The 17,606-nt window shown below is 37.3% G+C and overlaps 1 protein-coding gene, 1 non-coding gene and 1 pseudogene across 3 annotated transcripts; all 3 read left to right on the forward strand.

Annotated features, from left to right (window-relative positions):
• On the forward strand, window positions 5,865-10,604 carry LOC18606737 (auxin response factor 9). Of its 2 annotated transcripts, XM_007040514.2 has the most exons (14): window positions 5,865-6,430; window positions 6,548-6,663; window positions 6,825-6,920; window positions 7,267-7,323; window positions 7,469-7,621; window positions 7,716-7,800; window positions 7,980-8,070; window positions 8,225-8,389; window positions 8,470-8,583; window positions 8,674-8,746; window positions 8,826-8,979; window positions 9,065-9,675; window positions 9,787-9,974; window positions 10,066-10,604. In XM_007040514.2, exons 1-14 carry the CDS (start codon window positions 6,376-6,378, stop codon window positions 10,202-10,204), a joined length of 2,097 nt encoding a protein of 698 aa, XP_007040576.2. In that variant the 5' UTR covers window positions 5,865-6,375; the 3' UTR covers window positions 10,205-10,604. The 2 variants fall into 2 exon arrangements, with proteins under 2 accessions (XP_007040576.2, XP_017973134.1); XM_018117645.1 differs by lacking the exon at window positions 5,865-6,430 and having other exon boundaries at window positions 6,541-6,663.
• Window positions 13,377-17,606, forward strand: LOC18606738 (annotated as a pseudogene).
• TRNAS-UGA lies at window positions 14,936-15,017 on the forward strand. The gene has a single exon. It is a non-coding gene; the product is annotated as a tRNA-Ser (tRNA).

The raw sequence follows: 17,606 nt of genomic DNA on the forward strand, positions 1-17,606 counted from the left end.
CTCCCTACTTTTAATCCTTTTTCTCATGTTAGAAGCCCACATTTGTTAGGGTTGTAGCCCAGGGTATCATGACCTTGAGTACATTACTTTATGGTGCTTTTTCCTATAAATATTTAATTATGGGAATATGCCTCTCAATGATACTTATCTCCGACTTGGTTTACTTCAACGATTCTTTGCACTGTGCAGTGATGTATTCTCTTCAAACTTTTAAAGATTCAATAACCTTTCATGGCAGCATTTCCATTTTGCAAGCAATACAACTGATCGAAACCCCAAATTTTCTTTATCTGAAAACTCTTATCAGCCGGTAATTACAGACTTTTATACTCTTATGTCAGGGTTTTGAAGTGTTCAATTTCCACATATTTTTTATTACAAGGGCATGTGGACAGGCTCGTTTGGCAAGCATTCGGGAACAGTTAGAAGAGATAATCTTATATAGGCGGTGTAGGCTCATAAACATATATTAAAATCCAGGTTTGCGACTGCCCTTTGGCAATCTGCTGCCATATAAGCCAAAATGGAAATGCATTCAAACGCCATGAAAAGACACTGGTAGAGGACCCTCATGAGTTGCATATACTTTGCAGTGATCAGGGCACCAACAGGAAGAATTGAATGTGATTTGATTTAGCAGTAATTATGACTTGATGTCTTCCCTTAATCTGTAATAAATCTTTCTTCTTTTCTGCTAATAATCTTTTCCAAGGAATCATCAGTTAAACAATCTGTGCTGAATGTGTTTAGGCTTTCCTAAATGTATTGTCAGCAGTTGCATGATTAGTCACATAATCAAGCATCTTGTTATGTCATCCTTTCTCCAATTTGACCAAATGAACAAACACACAATTAAGCAGCAATTAAAACTATTCGATGTTGGATTAGTATAATCTTCATATTGTTGTTAGGTAAGCTAACAGCTTAACATCAAGCTTGACATATATATCATCCTATACGCTTTCTACGTACTTTCTACGTACCTAACTACTTCAAATGTACGAAGAAAACTAAAGTTGAGTATTATACATTAAATAATGTAGATTACTCAAATGTTTTATCACAAACTTTGAAACCAAAGGAAGAAGCATCTTCTTGCATATGCCACAAGACTTATCCCCAAATGTTATAGTGTAACAGTCCCACAGTTGGATTCCTTCTTGACCCAATTTGAAGCACTAAAGTGAGTAGCCAATAGGGTTTCAAGTTTTGGGGCAATGAGGAAAAAGAAAATGAAAATTGAAATACCAATGAAAGGGTAGTAACATGGAATTTGACTTTTGATTTAGTGGTAACCGGTAAGCTATTGAGTTTGACCAATCTTTGGGGGTTTAAATGACTTGCTGAGTAATATTATAATTGAAAAAAAAAACTGTTAATTATGAAGGGGATCCTCTCTTATTTTCAAGATTTTTGCTTTATCTTTTGCCATGGGATTGCTTGGTTAAGGAATAATAATTTCTTGTTTGCTATATATATTCCAACAACCCTGGTGTGCACGCGCACCCAATAATATGTTACCATATGTCTTGAAAGAGTCATTATTAATAATTAATTGGGATTATTGAAGAAGAAACAAAGTCCTTCAAATTGGCTTTAGCTTGGTTGGTTGGTTGGCACAAGAGAAAAAAACACTATGTAATTAATTAATTAATTAAAATCAAAATTACCTATTTTTGTGTAAGGACAAAAATCATGAGACAGAACTCAGGGCCCAGGTTTACGTGTCTCGAGTTCAATGGCAAGTTCCACACAGGATTTTGTGTCCTTTGTCCTAAAATGGGGACAAAAGTGATCAAAGTATTAGAAGAAAAAACATGAGGATTTCCAGTAAAATTCAAGATTTTTGGACAAGAAAGAATTGAGAAATTCACATCCATAGGATAAAAGATATATCTGATCCAACGGTTGGGAAACCCTTAATCAAGTCAAAGAAAAAGTCAATACCTGTCTAATCGGGGGGGGGGGGGGACCAAATTCCCACTCAGCTTCTCCATCCCCTCCTCACAAACTGTTTTAAAAAAATATTAGATTAAATTAAATTAATTATGTTTACATGGAAACATATACTGGTTTAGGCTCCACTCAAAGGGGTTTAAAAAAAAAAACCATTTTCTTAACCCCTCCATGATTGTCTTCACATGGATTCCAATCCAAAGTGCCTCATTCTGTAGTTATTTTTAAGGTATTCCACCTTAAATAAACTAAACCCTAAGTTCCATCTCTTTTTTGGTATTAATTCTGTAGGTCTAGGGTTCCCCCCACATTCACCTATGCTCTATTTCCTAGGTGGGTACCAAAGGTGTGGTCAGTAGGCGAGGGGAGGCGAGGGGAATGAGAGGCCAGTAGGAGTCCATCTTTACAAAAATTTTCAAATTTTATAATATATTTTTAATTTTTTTAAAAAATATATATAATTTTTTATAATTTTTTATTTAATGAAATATCTCATAATAATTATTCAATAATTAATTTTAATAAATTTTAAAATTAAAGTAAATTTCTTACAATAAAATTATTCTTCAAGTCCCACTACTCCAATATCCACAACCAACTCATCTCTTGTTCATCCTTAAATACCAGATCTTAGCTTCGCCACTAGGTGTGCCTGCAACTTTCATAATCTTATGGGGGCTTTCCTTTAATTTAATTTTATTTTATTTTTATTTAAAAGGGTGGGGTTTGTAGATTTGTGGGGGTGAGATGTGACCAAAAATAAAAACAAAACAGGGTGACGTTATGATATTTTGATCTTTTCTGGAGTGGCTTAATAATTGAATTATATATCCTCGATTTCTCACCAGTTTGAAAGGGTTAAAGTTAAAAAGCTTTGAATTCAAAAGAAGGAAGAGGAAGAAATTGGCATGATCTAAGCAAATTGAAACTTGTTTATAATTGGAGGTTGTGCATCTTTAAGGGTGACCAAGGAACAATGGTGAAATTGGTCTCCACATGGGGGTGGGGGACAGAAAAATGAATTAACCCCCCAGCAATCAGACTTCTCTCTCTCTCTCTCCAAAATAGAGGCATACAAAGCCCCACTCTCTCTCTCTCTCTCTCTGAACAGTCAGCACATATAATTGCTGCGCAAATAATGATAAAGAATGACTATTGCTGTCTTTACTCTTGTTGTGCTGTCGACGTGGTAAAAGGGGGCATCCCCTATTTGAGGGCATGGTGGGGGAATCCGCGGCATGTTCCCCCTTCAACATTGCGGCTGAGATCACAAGGAGCCTCCTCATCACCTCTTTGATTCCTCACACTGCCGGCTGCTGCAGCAGCCCCCTTGACAACAGAAAATTATTTATTTATTTTACTAGTCCCGAGTGTATAACTCAATCATTATTGCATGTATTTCTCATTCAAAAGGAAAATTAATATCAATTGTTAGAATTAAATCTGATAATGAATCAAACTACAAAATATATTAGAATGCATGTGATTGGTAAGGGCATGATCATCATTCACTTATCATACTCATTAGTTTAAGGCCACTTATCATACTCTTTATCATCACATTCCATCTAATGAAACAAATAAAGACATCTATGTGGGGAAATGGGTTCTGCGTGCACTAAACCATCCAACACGTACTTTCTCATTGTCGTAATCCTCCATTACAATTTCTTAATACAAACTCTTCCAATCCAGCAGAAGATCGAGAACAAGAAAAAAGCATTTTTCAGCAAGATATCATCAGAATATCATCACTTCGAATATCAACTCTTCGAAAAGAGAAAGGGTCACAAAACTTATCTTACACGTACATATATATATTTTTATTATTTATAATTTAATATAAAGCGGTAAATTAATATTATAATATGACAGGTGTCAACCAATAAAGTTAAGTAAAATAAATCTGGGTTTGACACACAATTATACGCAGTGTACAGGCAAACATACACAAACCCTAATGGTGATTGGTTTGTCTTCATCTCTCGTCCATGTTCTCTTTTAAAAAACAACAAAGGCTTAACCCCTAGACTAGCATGCTTATCCACACCACTAAAGGTAACTATTTAACTAATGATGCTGACATGGATTCGATCAACCCGGATTAAATTTACTTAAGTTTAAATTAATGTCTTGAATTTGGATTTAGACCAATTTTTGTGACATGTCTATTTTTTTTTTCATTTAGTTAGAAATGAAGCTAAAAGTGTTAAGAATACAGAATCTATTTAAAATTTGAATTCAAGCCAAATAATTTGTTAATTTTACAAAGGTCAAAATAGTTAATATGACAAATCATATTTTGTACATTCCCTGCTATTATTAGAATTTAGTTGATTCTTGCATTTGGTTGCTGAATTGGCACCGGCAGCCTATAGTTGGCCACCAGCAATGAAACATTTAGCACTAGCATTATGATTGTAGGGGGGTCATAATAAATTGTTTACTAGTATAAGATTATCATTTTTAATAAAGCTTTGGTTTTAACTAATTAATTAATTAATTATTAATCAAGAAGAAAAAAGAGCACATAAGATGGCTAGTGTGGAAGGCATCTCAAAAAATACGTATTAGATTTTTTCCACATAGGGGACAAACTGTTGCTTATTGTGCCTGTATATACAAAAGAAGCAAAAGCAGGAATAGGTTCCTGTTAATTAATTTAAACTAAAGTTACTGTTAAACAAATCAACGTCCTTTTTTCTTCTTCGTCTTCTTCCTTCCAGGAAAGAGAGGTTAAGCAGCCTATTCTGACGTATGGGCCATTGATTTTTAGGTACGGATTCCTCTGCCCTGCCCTACTTGCTACTCTCCCAAGACTTCTCTGAAGTGTGATGCACAAAAAATTACAGTACTCGACGTAATGTGATTTTTATAATATCGATTTAGAAAAAGATTTGGATTTTATTATTTAGATAAAAAATTATTTATCAAATAATGAAATAAATATTTAGATGTATAAAATAAGTTGATTTTTCTTTTAATTAGAGAAGATAATTTAAATTTTATTTTTTAAATAAAAAATTATTTACCAAATAATGAATTAAGTCATGGAAGATTCAAACTTTTTGAATAAAATCAAAGATAGTAGAAGATATAAGATTAGAAGATTGACTGAGGTCAAATATTCAAATTTGTTTTACTTTGAATGAAATCTCGACGACTCCAAGTGGTCACATTGCTTTGCTTTCTAGTTTCTGGTAGTACTCGCTAAGAGGAAAAAAAATAGTGAAAAAAACATGACGAATTGATTAATAAAACTCAAAACGACAACGTTAGTGGAACAGTACACCTGGACAGGGGACCCCACGGAAATCCAACCAGGTGTGAACTCCAGTTTGGCAACTTGGGTGACGTGTGTTGACGAGGGCCACCGAACCGCTCGCAAATTGTCTGGGAAAGACAGCAGGTTACTAGGATCAAGATCCAACACTTCCCACGTGTTCACGTGGACCCCACATCGCAGTGGCAGAAGCCCGTAATTGTCACCACCTTCCCAGGGCAAATCACGGACCTCCAGTCTTCCTTCCGATACAGAAAAGAGAAATACTATAAAATTTAAGAAAAAGAAAAAAAAAAAGACCCCAAATTCTGCCGGGTTAACTCGAGCCAACCCTGTTGCCTGTTTCGAAGCAGACAACGAAAGAGACGGCAACAAACGGCAGTAACTAACGTCTAAATCACACCTAACGCCTCTCCGTTAACCCCAACCACACGCATCCCAATGCCCAATCATCCGTACGTACAACGCCGTCAAGAAACGGCACTCACCGTTCCCCGTCAAATGGTCCGTGACGTTAACCCCCTGAGGCCATGACCACCCACCCTCCAGTTAAATCCAGAACCAGAGTTAGTCAGTTAGTTAGTTAAATTAGCGTTACACACACGATAAACAATACTTAAGAGAAACCAAACAAAGAGAGAGAGAGAAAGAAAGGGGAGAAAGAATCGGAGTTAAAGAGCAGACAACAAACAAAGTTGCGTAATATAAGACGCGCGCGAAGCGGTTTTAGAGGGATTCTCTGTAACGGCGTTTCCTTTCAGAGAGAGAGAGAGAGAAATTGGAAAGTTTGAACTGAAGCTGTTTTGCGAGGTGAAGGAAGGCGGTTTTGTAACGGTTAAAGCGGTTTTCGGTTACGGTATTTGGATCTCGCGATCGTTACAGTGTGGAAGAAAAAGTGTGTGAAAGTGCAGTTTTCCTGGAATCGAAGAGTCGAGCAGTTAAATCGTGTTAATTAGCTTTGTCAATAATCTAATTATTTGGTACTTATTCTGGTGATTAAGTGTATATAATAAGGTATATTAACTGAAAGATTAGAGAGGTTTGGAGGATTTAATTTCCATTTTGGAGGTTTTTGAAATTTGCGGTTATTGCTGCTGCTGCTGCTAGTTGTTGACTTGTGTGTTATAGAGAGTTCAATGATGGCGAATCGGGGAGGGTCGTTTTCGCAGACAAATAATGTCTCTTCTGAAGGTAAAAAAAAAGCACAAAATTGACCGTTAATTTTAGATTTTCTTCAACTTCTTTTCTCCTTGTTTGCTTTTTCCTGGAATTTTTTTGAAAGTTTCATTTTCTTTTGAGCGATGATAGGAGATGGAGGAGATGATCTGTATATGGAGTTATGGAAGTTGTGTGCGGGTCCACTGGTTGAGGTTCCTCGAGCTAACGAGCGAGTCTATTATTTCCCTCAAGGTCATATGGAACAGGCAAGTTCGTTTTTTTCTTTTTTTCATATTTTTATTTTTCTTATTTGGATCGGATTTTTCTGTTTTTTTTATTTGGAAATTGGTGCCTTTTAGGGAAATGGTTAATTTCTTGGGTTTGTTGATTGAAATATTGCTATTTGTGGTGGGGGGATTGTTTTTAGTTGGAAGCATCGACGAATCAGGAGTTGAATCAGAGGATTCCGTTGTTTAATCTTCCACCGAAGATTCTTTGCCGTGTTGTTCACATTCAGTTGCTTGTAAGTTTCTCTATCTGATTTTTCTTGATTTTTATAGGATATAGTAATTCCTAAATGTGTTTTGATGGTCTGTTTGGTTGCTAAGAAAACGGAGAAGGGAAAAAAAGTGGAGAAATTATTTGGATCCTATTTGTTATTTTTCTTTTTAGTCTTGAAAAGAATGTAAACCTTATTGAACAATTAATTTTTCTTTTTTGAGTATTTCTTTTTTGAGTAACTAGTTTGTTGGCTTGATAAATTGGGGTTCTAGTTAGATGCTAAGTGATGTAAACCAAGTGGACCATTATATTGTGTTGTCAACATGATTGATTTGGGAATAACTTTTATGGACTTATTCTGTTTGTAGGCTGAACAAGAAACAGATGAAGTTTATGCACAAATAACACTGTTGCCTGAAGCAAATGTAAGAACCAATTTTAGATCCTTTCAGATTTGAGCATCTTGTGGTATTGGAACGCAAAAATGTAGTTGTTCTTTTTGTTTCATTTTTTTTTAAAATTCTACTGTTTGAAATCAGTGATTTCCAATTATATTTTTGGCATCTGTAGCAACCCGAGCCAACATCTCCAGATCAATCCCCTCCTGAGTCTCAAAGACCTACTGTGCACTCATTCTGCAAGGTTTTAACTGCCTCTGATACAAGCACCCATGGAGGGTTTTCTGTTCTTCGCAAACATGCCACTGAATGCCTTCCTCCACTGGTATTTATTTTTAGATCATGCTATTTGTTTTAGCCTTTTTGTCTTCTGTCTTAAATCTCCATTTTTTTTATTTCCATTTTTGGATGTCTTTCAGGACATGAACCAGGCAACACCAACCCAGGAATTGGTTGCCAAGGATCTTCATGGTTATGAGTGGCGCTTTAAGCATATTTTCAGAGGTAATAATAAAACCTGATATATTGTGCTGCTCATTTGATGTTAAATCGCTCCTATGATTTTGGTAGATGTGAGTTACTTTAAGCCTTTATGTTTTCATTTTTCATCCATGTAAAATACTCCTCCATAATCCATGGGTAAATTTAATAACATAATTTTCTGTATATGATTAAATGAACAGGCCAACCGAGGAGGCATTTGCTCACAACGGGATGGAGTACATTTGTTACTTCAAAGAGATTAGTCGCTGGTGATTCCTTTGTGTTCTTGAGGTAGATGTTATCTTCTTTCTTTTTCTTTCTCTTGGTTTTTTGTCCACTTTGATGTGTGTGTCTGTAAGCACCCTGCACATTTGCTGGTCCTTTGCTGGTTATGTTCAACTCCCATGTAGCTGATGTGCTATTTGCTTAACACTTGGTTATCTAGAGGAGAAAATGGGGAGCTATGTGTGGGAGTGAGGCGTGTTGCTCGTCAACAGAGCAGCATGCCATCGTCAGTGATTTCAAGTCAGAGCATGCACTTAGGAGTGCTTGCAACTGCATCTCATGCTGTTTCAACGCAAACCCTCTTTGTTGTCTACTATAAGCCAAGGTATGATATTTTACAGATCTGAAAAAAATGAGCTGAAAATGATATTTCTTTACTTATAATTGTCTTGTGTAAAATAACAGGACAAGCCAGTTCATCATTGGGTTGAACAGATATTTAGAGGCTCTTAATAACAAGTTTGCGGTTGGCATGAGATTTAAGATGAGGTTTGAAGGGGAGGATTCTCCTGAGAGAAGGTAGTGGAACTTAACTGCATGATTGCTTTGGATTTGGTGATTGTTTGATTGCTTCTGTAGATACTTACTCAACATACCTTGCTTGATAAGGTTTTCGGGCACAATTGTTGGCGTTGAAGACTTTTCTCCTCACTGGAAAGATTCAAAATGGCGATCATTGAAGGTAAGTTCTTCGTACATGCTCCCTTCAACTTTTATTTAAATGTTTGGTCTGCATATGTATACTCATTGCTTGTCAACAGGTACAATGGGATGAACCTGCCTCAATTCCAAGACCTGACAGGGTTTCACCATGGGAGATAGAACCCTTTGCTGCTCCCATTCCACCAACTCTGGGTCAACCGCTTGCAGCTAAGAACAAAAGGCCTCGTCCACCCACTGAAATTCCTGCTCTAGGTAAAGACATTTTCCTTGTCTGGTTCCTCATCTGTAACACTATTTTTGTTATATCTGACTTACCCACGTTGTTTGAATAATATAGATTTATCTTCAACAGCATCAGCTCCGTGGAATTCTGGAGTGATGCATTCCCATGATCTAACACGGCGTAACGTTACTGCTGAAGCAAAAAGAAACGAAAATCATGTCATGTGGCATCACATGCAGACAGATATGAATAGCAATTGTAGCTCTATCTCAAAGACTCAGAATGAAGGGAGTTGGCTATCTTCTCCGGGCATGAGTGTTTCTCAGCATCTGTTTCCTGATGGAAGAGAGGATAGCAAAAGTGTGTCTGGTTGGCCTGTTCTTTCAGGCTTTTCAAAACCACAACTGAAAAATGAGTCAACCTTTGATCCAATTGAAAAGGTGAAGAAATTTGAGACAGCTTCTAGTTGCCGATTGTTTGGTATTGAGCTGATTAATCACTCTGCAAGCTCAACTCCATTGGAGAGGACACCGACGCAACTTTCTACCATGACTGGTGTTAGCACTGAAGGACATGGCCAAAGTTCCCTGTCACCTGCTGATTCAGACCAGAAATCCGAAATTTCAAAAGATTCTAAAGGGAAGAAGCAGGAACAATTACAGGTATCAGCAAAAGAGATCCAGAGCAGGCAAAGTTGTTCTAGTTCTACTAGAAGTCGTACCAAGGTATTGGCAGTGAAATGTTCATGCAAATGTTAATTCATTCAATTGAAGTATTATTTGCTTCTCTGAAGAATTTCGATTAAACTCTTTTTGGTGGTTTGTATATGCGAACAGGTTCAGATGCAGGGGGTAGCTGTTGGTCGTGCTGTGGACTTGACCATGTTGGAAGGGTATGATCAGCTTATAGATGAATTAGAGGAGATGTTTGATATTAAGGGAGGGCTTCGCCCTCGGAATAAATGGGAGATTGTCTACACTGATGATGAAGGGGATATGATGCTTGTAGGTGATGACCCATGGCTGTAAGTAACCCGATGCTTTTTTTTTTCCCTATTCCTTTTAAAATCTATTCTAGAAATTTAACTTATTGGCTTTGATTTTACATTAATGCAGGGAATTTTGTAACATGGTCAGAAGAATATTTATCTGTTCAAGCCAGGATGTGAAAAAGATGAGTACAGGAAGCAAACTTCCCATGGCTTCTATTGAAGTTGAAGGGACTGTGATAAGCTCAGACTCAGCCGAAAACTGAAATAGGAACCTTTTTTTTTCCCCCATTTAGTACCCTGTTGGTTGTTTGTTTGCCGGTAGTAGGCCTTTTTGTGCTACATTTGGGCTGTGGAGGATGTTAAAGTTGAGGGACGCTAATCACTAGCTCGTTTTTTAGAGCTGCCTAGCATAGGAGACTAAAAGACATTACCTGGGTTTGAAGAACCAAGAATTCTTAACGAATTAGTTGGGTTCAGGTTAGAGGCTAGGACTAGGAAAATGTGAATACTTACGATCTTTATGGTGGGTTGGGGGGGTTCAAATCTGGGCTTCCTGTGCTTGTAATATGTAAATATAAAACGTGCTTTGGCAGTATAATCCTGGTCTTTTAGTGCGTGAAAGAGAAATTCACTTGCTTAGCGCTTATGGCGCTGCCATCATTATCCTCGCTGGTTTGGTTTATTAATCAATAGTCCAACAACTCTTCTGCGTTTATAAAAACTTCTGTATTCTGATCTTTAGAAGGACAGCACGGATTAGGATGAGGAGGCCAGACATTCTTGGCATCTTGTGAGCTCATAACAAAATCCTATAAATCGGCTAGAGCTTCATTAGAGTCTAATATTCATATTTACATCATATGTGGTCAACCGTGCGGGAAAATGTTGGCTGAAAACGCTATGTGCGAGTAATAAATGTTTCCCATTTTTCTTGAGACAGAGGAATATATCCTTTGGTTGGGTTGGAAAACTCTCACATCACCCGCTCCCTCATCGATCTTGGGCTATATGGCCCGCAAAACAGAGCGGTCCAGAGTTGGGTACCCGTTTGGAATGACTCCCACGATGCCCATATGCTTCCCCCTGTTTCTTTGACTATAAGTCCATAACTCAACTCAAGGATGCTCTGCCGGTAATCAGATAACATAATACCCACCAACTTTGAAATGTTCCAAGACATTCTTCACGTTGGTTCCAAGTGAAATTTTGAGTTAAAAGAGTGACTTCTTAAAACGATATTGCGATACAGACAGATGCATGAAAGTAATGGGGCATTAATGATATTTTGTCAAACAACTTTTTGTTTCGTCCAGATTGTTGTAGCCCCATGACCCATTCGGCATGAGCAGGCATTCCCATTCTCACACACCACCACGCATCCGAAAGGAGATGGCCAGCCCTGCTGGATGAGTTTCCAAGTCAGCCACGTGATGTTGACTAATAATGCCAACACTGACACGACGCCAGCATTTTTATATAATTATAAATATTCAGCTTGACTAGTAGGAGTAGAAATTATTGCATTATTGCTGCTCTTCATCATGGTTCATACGCCAGAGATATGATGATTTTGACAGTACTAGTTGATGTGCTATTTCTAGACCGCCAATGGCAAAGTAATGTTTCAATTTTTAATGGGAAATCACCGCTATAGTACAACTTTGAGTCTTTTGACTGCAAATCTAAAGATCAGAAAGTTATAGTACCAAGTTTTGCTTTCCCTGCCTGGTGGGTATATTTAGTCCAAAGGACTATAGTGGTATATCAGTTTGAATGCATACTTAGAAAATTTTGTAGAATCCATGAATCACACCTCATCATCCTAATGCCTACAAGTTAATTTAGAGGGTTTGAAAATTAAGGTATCATAGATTTTGCAATAAGCGGAAAAATCCATTGATATTGAAAGATAGGAAGAAGTCATCAACTAATGACAAGAAATAGAGAAAAATATCTTCCATCCCCTGATGGATTATATGAGATTCCTTAGTCTAATTCTATATGTTACGAGTATGACCAAGTCAAATTGCAGAAAATGGGGGTATTGCGATTAGAACCCTACAAACTCGCTGGCATATAAAATAGGAGATGAGACAGAAACTTGGAAGTCTTGGACCACTAATTACAAAGGCAATGATAGATACTACAAGATATTCTTACCTAACTCTTGAAACTTATCAATGGCTGCTCGAATATATAAGCACGAAAGAATAATCAAAGCATCTTATATATTTATTCTGGTGTTGTTACTATGAATGCTCAGGAATCAGTCAGGGGATCTCATTCTAAAGTCTTTGTTTCCCTTAATTCCTGATGCACATATATGTCGATCAATATACATAGAAAATTCAATGACAAGTTTTGAGAGGCCAATCTTTAAAAACCCATTTTGGATTTTTCTGTGATAAACATCTGGTGTGATCTGAACCTCTTGTTCATCCTTCATTCAATTTGGGTGACATTGGGTTGTAATATGTGATACCAAAGCACTCGATGATTACAAGTGTAGAAATAAGAATCCATGAATCTTTAATCGTCTTTGTTCTGTTACTTGTTGATTAATAGATATATATGTCACACATGCAGGTCTTAGTCAAGTGTCCTGAGCTTTTATGAAATTGGGGAAGTATGGTCCGTGGGAGGCAAAGCCATCAATATATTGTTGGTGCCATTGCTGTTAATTATGATTATTACAAATCTGTAAATGGGGAATCATGATATTTTTCACCTGACTTGGTAATATCTCAGTTACTAAACGAAAACCATAGACCTCAAATTCAATAATTTGACGCATGCATATATAAATATCTTATGTGTCGATTTGTCATGAACTCTACATCAATAAGAGATAACATGAATTTTGGACTTATAAGTAAGGATTTTTTGTTCATGTTTGTGTTTTGAATTGAAAATGTAAATACGTAACAAGTGATATCAGAATCAATTTAAGTATTATTCGTTAACATGAATTACCTATAAAAGATATCAAAATTGAGGTAGATTCTTTTTTTTTTATAGGGGTGAAATAGTTAGAATAACGAGGGTGTTATGGAGTTGTGTAAGATAAAATGTTACAATCTTACATTAATATTCACTTGATAAGTATATCTTTTGGATTGAAAATGTAAGTGCTTAATAGATTAGCTAAATTTGTAAGAATCTCAAATTAAAAAACAAATTTACCTTTCTTTCTTATTCACTTGAAAAAAATTCTTAAATTTTTGGATTTTTTGTGTCGAATTGGACAGAAATTAACGTGTATAAGCAATAGCATGTTAACAAATATCAAGGAGTAATTAGAGAACTCAATGGAGTCGTGTTCTTGTTTCCGACAAAGACTTCCACAAGCGTGTGGGTCATGTACTAGCATTCATCCATTTTCACTGCTTGGTTTATAAATAACACTGCCCCAGTTTAAATTTCAGACCCGCAAGCCAACAAACATGGAAGGACACCATCTGAGAGGTTGCAGCACCGCCTACTCCGCCCATGCTTTTCCACTTCACACGCTTAAGCCCTCAAGCCGAGCGGGCTTAAACCGTGTGTTCGCGGCAGTTTACACGTGTGCCATCTTAGCTCTGTTCTATCGCCATGCACAAACACTCCTCTACTCCAAAACCCTAGTTTCTTTCTACGTAACCCTAACGTTGTTCATCTCCGATCTTATCCTCGCCTTCATGTGGGCCAACCGACAGGCTTTCCGCATGCGTCCTGTTTACCGTAAGGAATACCCTGAAAACATCGAAAAGGCCATGAAAACAAGTGATTTTCCAGCCTTAGACGTGTTCATATGCACGGCTGATCCTTGGAAGGAGCCGCCAATGCGAGTGGTGAACACGGCCTTGTCGGTGATGGCTTATGATTATCCAACGGATAAGATTTCGGTCTATGTATCAGACGATGGAGGATCGGCATTGACTCTCTTTGCTTTCATGGAAGCTGCTAAGTTTGCTGCCCACTGGTTACCCTTTTGTAGGAAGAACAATATATTGGAGAGGAGCCCGGATGAATATTTTGCATCCAATTATTCAAGGACCCCTGAAACTGAGAAGATTAAGGTAAAATCCATTCCTAAAACCATTTAATTAACTAGCTAATAACTATTTACCATCTTTAATTTCTTTATTTTCTAATCTTAATCGCAATTACAAGTTGAAATAAAAAAAATTACCTGAAAAATTAAGTATGTTTAAGATCATTAGCTAAAAATTGTTCTGCTTGACTGTCCGATAACTTTAAAATGTTAGATCACTAGATTTAATTAATTCATTTTGAAAAGACTGATCTCTATATTTAAAATATAATCTTTATAGTTACACAATTATAAAAGATATTGTGTCACGATACATGGGTTCAAGTCATACAACCTCATCGGACGACTAACTTATCAACCTTGTAGGCTGTAGAAATTAAAGCCACCTTATCCACGACTGAGGTTCCAATCAAACTCTTTGGATACTGCGAGCACTCAAGCAATTAATATTTGTTTTGTAGAAAATATTCAAAATTCATACAAAATCCTAGGGATTTTTTAATTTTTCAAGTCAAAAAAGGGGAGAGGGAAATCGTCATTTCTCCGTAAATGCTGGAAATTTTGTCCAAGGTGGTAGTAGGACAAATAACGTTGATGTAATGACTAATCAATTGGCGGCCTGTCTGGTTTATATATGGAGTGGAGACGACAAAGATAAAGATGGTGACATCGATTTGTACCAACTGTGTCCAAAGGGCGGCTGAGAGTGGCGTTGGCTACGTATACAACAACCCATCCAAATCAAAGCCTATCCCAAATAATTCTAATTAATTTAATTACTAGGATTTTAATTTTTAAGTAGCTGCAATTATTACAAGTATATATATATATATATATATATATATTGAAGGTTCTATGTGCAAGATCGATCGTAGATGGATAGCATAACACTCTAAACTAATCTTTAGATTTACAGAAATTGTACATCCATAACCAAAAAAGAATAGCTTATGAACATAAGGTCGATATGTCCGAGTGGTTAAGGAGACAGACTTGAAATCTGTTGGGCACCGCCCGCGCAGGTTCGAACCCTGCTGTCGACGCGAACCTGTTCTTTTTGGACTTTCAATTTTGAATCTTAATGTTTGCTGCAGATGATATACGAGAGCATGAAAGTGAGAGTGGAACACGTTGTTGAAACAGGTAAGGTTGGTGAGGAATACATAACCAGCTATCAGGACCGTCACGCTATTAGTAAATGGACAGATGAATTCACCCGTCAAAATCACCCTACTGTGATTCAGGTTTTGCAACACAAATACCTTTCCTGAGCTTCTCTTTGAGCTCAAAAGTAATCACTGTCAAACAACTGATCATTTTCTATAACGTTACAATTGTGTTATAATAATCAGGTTTTACTGGAGCAAAACAAAGACAAAGACGTTGCAGGCCATTGGTTGCCAAACCTGGTTTATGTTTCCAGGCAGAAGAGCCAGACATCGCCTCACCATTTCAAAGCTGGTGCCCTTAATGTCCTGGTATATGCTCTCACAAAATATTTAAAGTTTACCATTAATTATGTTTATCTTCTTCTTCTTCTTCTCTAAATAGTCAATCCTGTGTTTCTAATTTAAAGGTCCGAGTATCGGCTGCCATGACCAATGCACCACTAATCTTAACCTTAGATTGTGACATGTATTCGAATGATCCGGAAACACCTATCCGTGTCCTGTGTTATGCGTTAGACCCTAAGATTCAGAACAAATTGGCTTACATTCAGTTCCCTCAAGAATTCCATGGGCTCAATAAGAGTGACATTTATGCTTGTGAGCATAAACATTTGTTTAAACTTAATCCTATCGGCTTTGATGGTCTATCCGGCCCTAATTATGTGGGAACTGGCTGCTTCTTTCGCCGGCGAGCTTTCTTCGGTGGCCCATCAACTTTGGTTCCACCTGAAATCAAGGAACTAAGCCCGGATTGTGTTGTAAACAAACCCATCACGGTTCAATCAGTTCTTGCACTGGCACACCATGTTGCAGGATGCAACTATGAAGACCAGACCAAATGGGGCTCTAAGGTAAACTCATTTAATTAACTAATCCATCATTTTGGCTGATAAAAGCCTATTATAGTTGTATTTATGTGGAAAAATCATCTGTGCAGATCGGATTTAGGTATGGGTCACTGGTGGAGGACTATTACACAGGTTTCCGGTTGCAATGTGAAGGATGGATGTCCATATTCTGCTACCCTGAAAGGGCTGCATTTCTGGGAGATGTACCCTTCAACCTGCTTGATGCTCTTGGCCAGAACAAGAGGTGGGCAATCGGCCTCCTTGAAGTGGCTTTTTCAAGATACAGTACTATAACTTATGGTGTCAAAGCTATGGGGCTCTTGATGGGGCTAGGTTATTCATACTATGCATTCTGGCCCGCTTTGTCAATTCCAATCACTACATATTCCTTTCTCCCTCAGCTTGCTCTCCATAGTGGAGTCAGTATCTTCCCAAAGGTACATATGCTTCCTTATAGTAGCTTCAAACAACAGGATACTAATCTTTGCCATGGAATTGATTGAACGTAAAAGAAGTTGCTTAATTTTTCAGGTGTCAGAACCATGGTTTTTCCTTTACATGTTCCTGTTCCTTGGAGCATATGGGCAAGATTGCTTAGACTTTGTCTTAGGCGGGGGAACAATCCAAAGATGGTGGAGCAATCAGAGAATGTGGATGATAAGAGGACTTTCATGTTACTTGTTTGGACTAACTGAGTTCTTTCTCAAGTCCATTGGCATTTCCACTCAGGGTTTCAATGTGACCAGCAAGGTAATCGACGATGAGCAGAGCAAAAGATATGACCAAGGGCGTTTTGAGTTTGGGGTACCATCACCCATGTTTGTAACACTAACAATGGCAGCAATAATTAACCTATTCTCATTCATCTGTGGGCTGATCAAATTCCTCAATGGCAGTAATAAGGAAGGGCTTTTTATGCATTTGTTCCTAACAGGGTCCATTGTGATGAATTGCCTGCCAATCTACCAAGCCGTGGCTTTGAGGAGTGACAAAGGAAAAATGCCCATTAGAACTACTATTACCGCAACATTTCTGGCATCAGCTCTTTATGCAGTATCTTCTAGCATTCTCAAGTGATGATGCTAGCAAAGGAACACTGTTTTCTTGTGTTTCCTTTAACTATGATGCTCTTTCCGTCACAAGAGATTAAAGTTTCAGGATTTGATAGTTATCCATATATAGTAACTATGCCTATCACTATTTTACAAATCCTAAACAGAACTTTTCCCAGTTTTTATACAATCTTTTTCAGTCTTTTCAGAATCAAATTAAGTTGAAACATTCAAAAATAAGAACAAATTGTACTGTATGGGAGGCTTATGATCAGTTCTTATCAAGCGACTCTGTCGTTCAAAAGGCTCTTGGAAGGCGAATGGCGTGGTGCTGCAACTGCCAATAGGCGCATGAACTTTCGAAAGCAAACTTTCAAGGCAGGTGGATTAATCGCATGCCCACACAATTCATTCCCCCGTTCGGTCTCCCTCTCAGATGATGACAAATACTATTGACATTAAATAATTGTGATTTGAACTTCAACAATATTTATATTTTATAAATAATCTAGAACTTTGATTATTACCGTATACTAAATGCAAGAGAACTCATAGATTGATCA

The sequence above is a fragment of the Theobroma cacao genome, chromosome 3 (assembly GCF_000208745.1).
Source record: "Theobroma cacao cultivar B97-61/B2 chromosome 3, Criollo_cocoa_genome_V2, whole genome shotgun sequence".
Lineage (NCBI taxonomy): Eukaryota > Viridiplantae > Streptophyta > Magnoliopsida > Malvales > Malvaceae > Theobroma > Theobroma cacao.

Excerpts from the sequence above, each read along its gene's own strand:
- LOC18606737 (XM_007040514.2), top strand. The coding sequence starts at position 6,376 with ATGATGGCGAATCGGGGAGGGTCGTTTTCGCAGACAAATAATGTCTCT. Across the intron at positions 7,324-7,468 it reads CACTGTTGCCTGAAGCAAAT|CAACCCGAGCCAACATCTCC; the intron begins GTAAGAACCAAT and ends TGGCATCTGTAG. Across the intron at positions 7,622-7,715 it reads CTGAATGCCTTCCTCCACTG|GACATGAACCAGGCAACACC; the intron begins GTATTTATTTTT and ends GATGTCTTTCAG.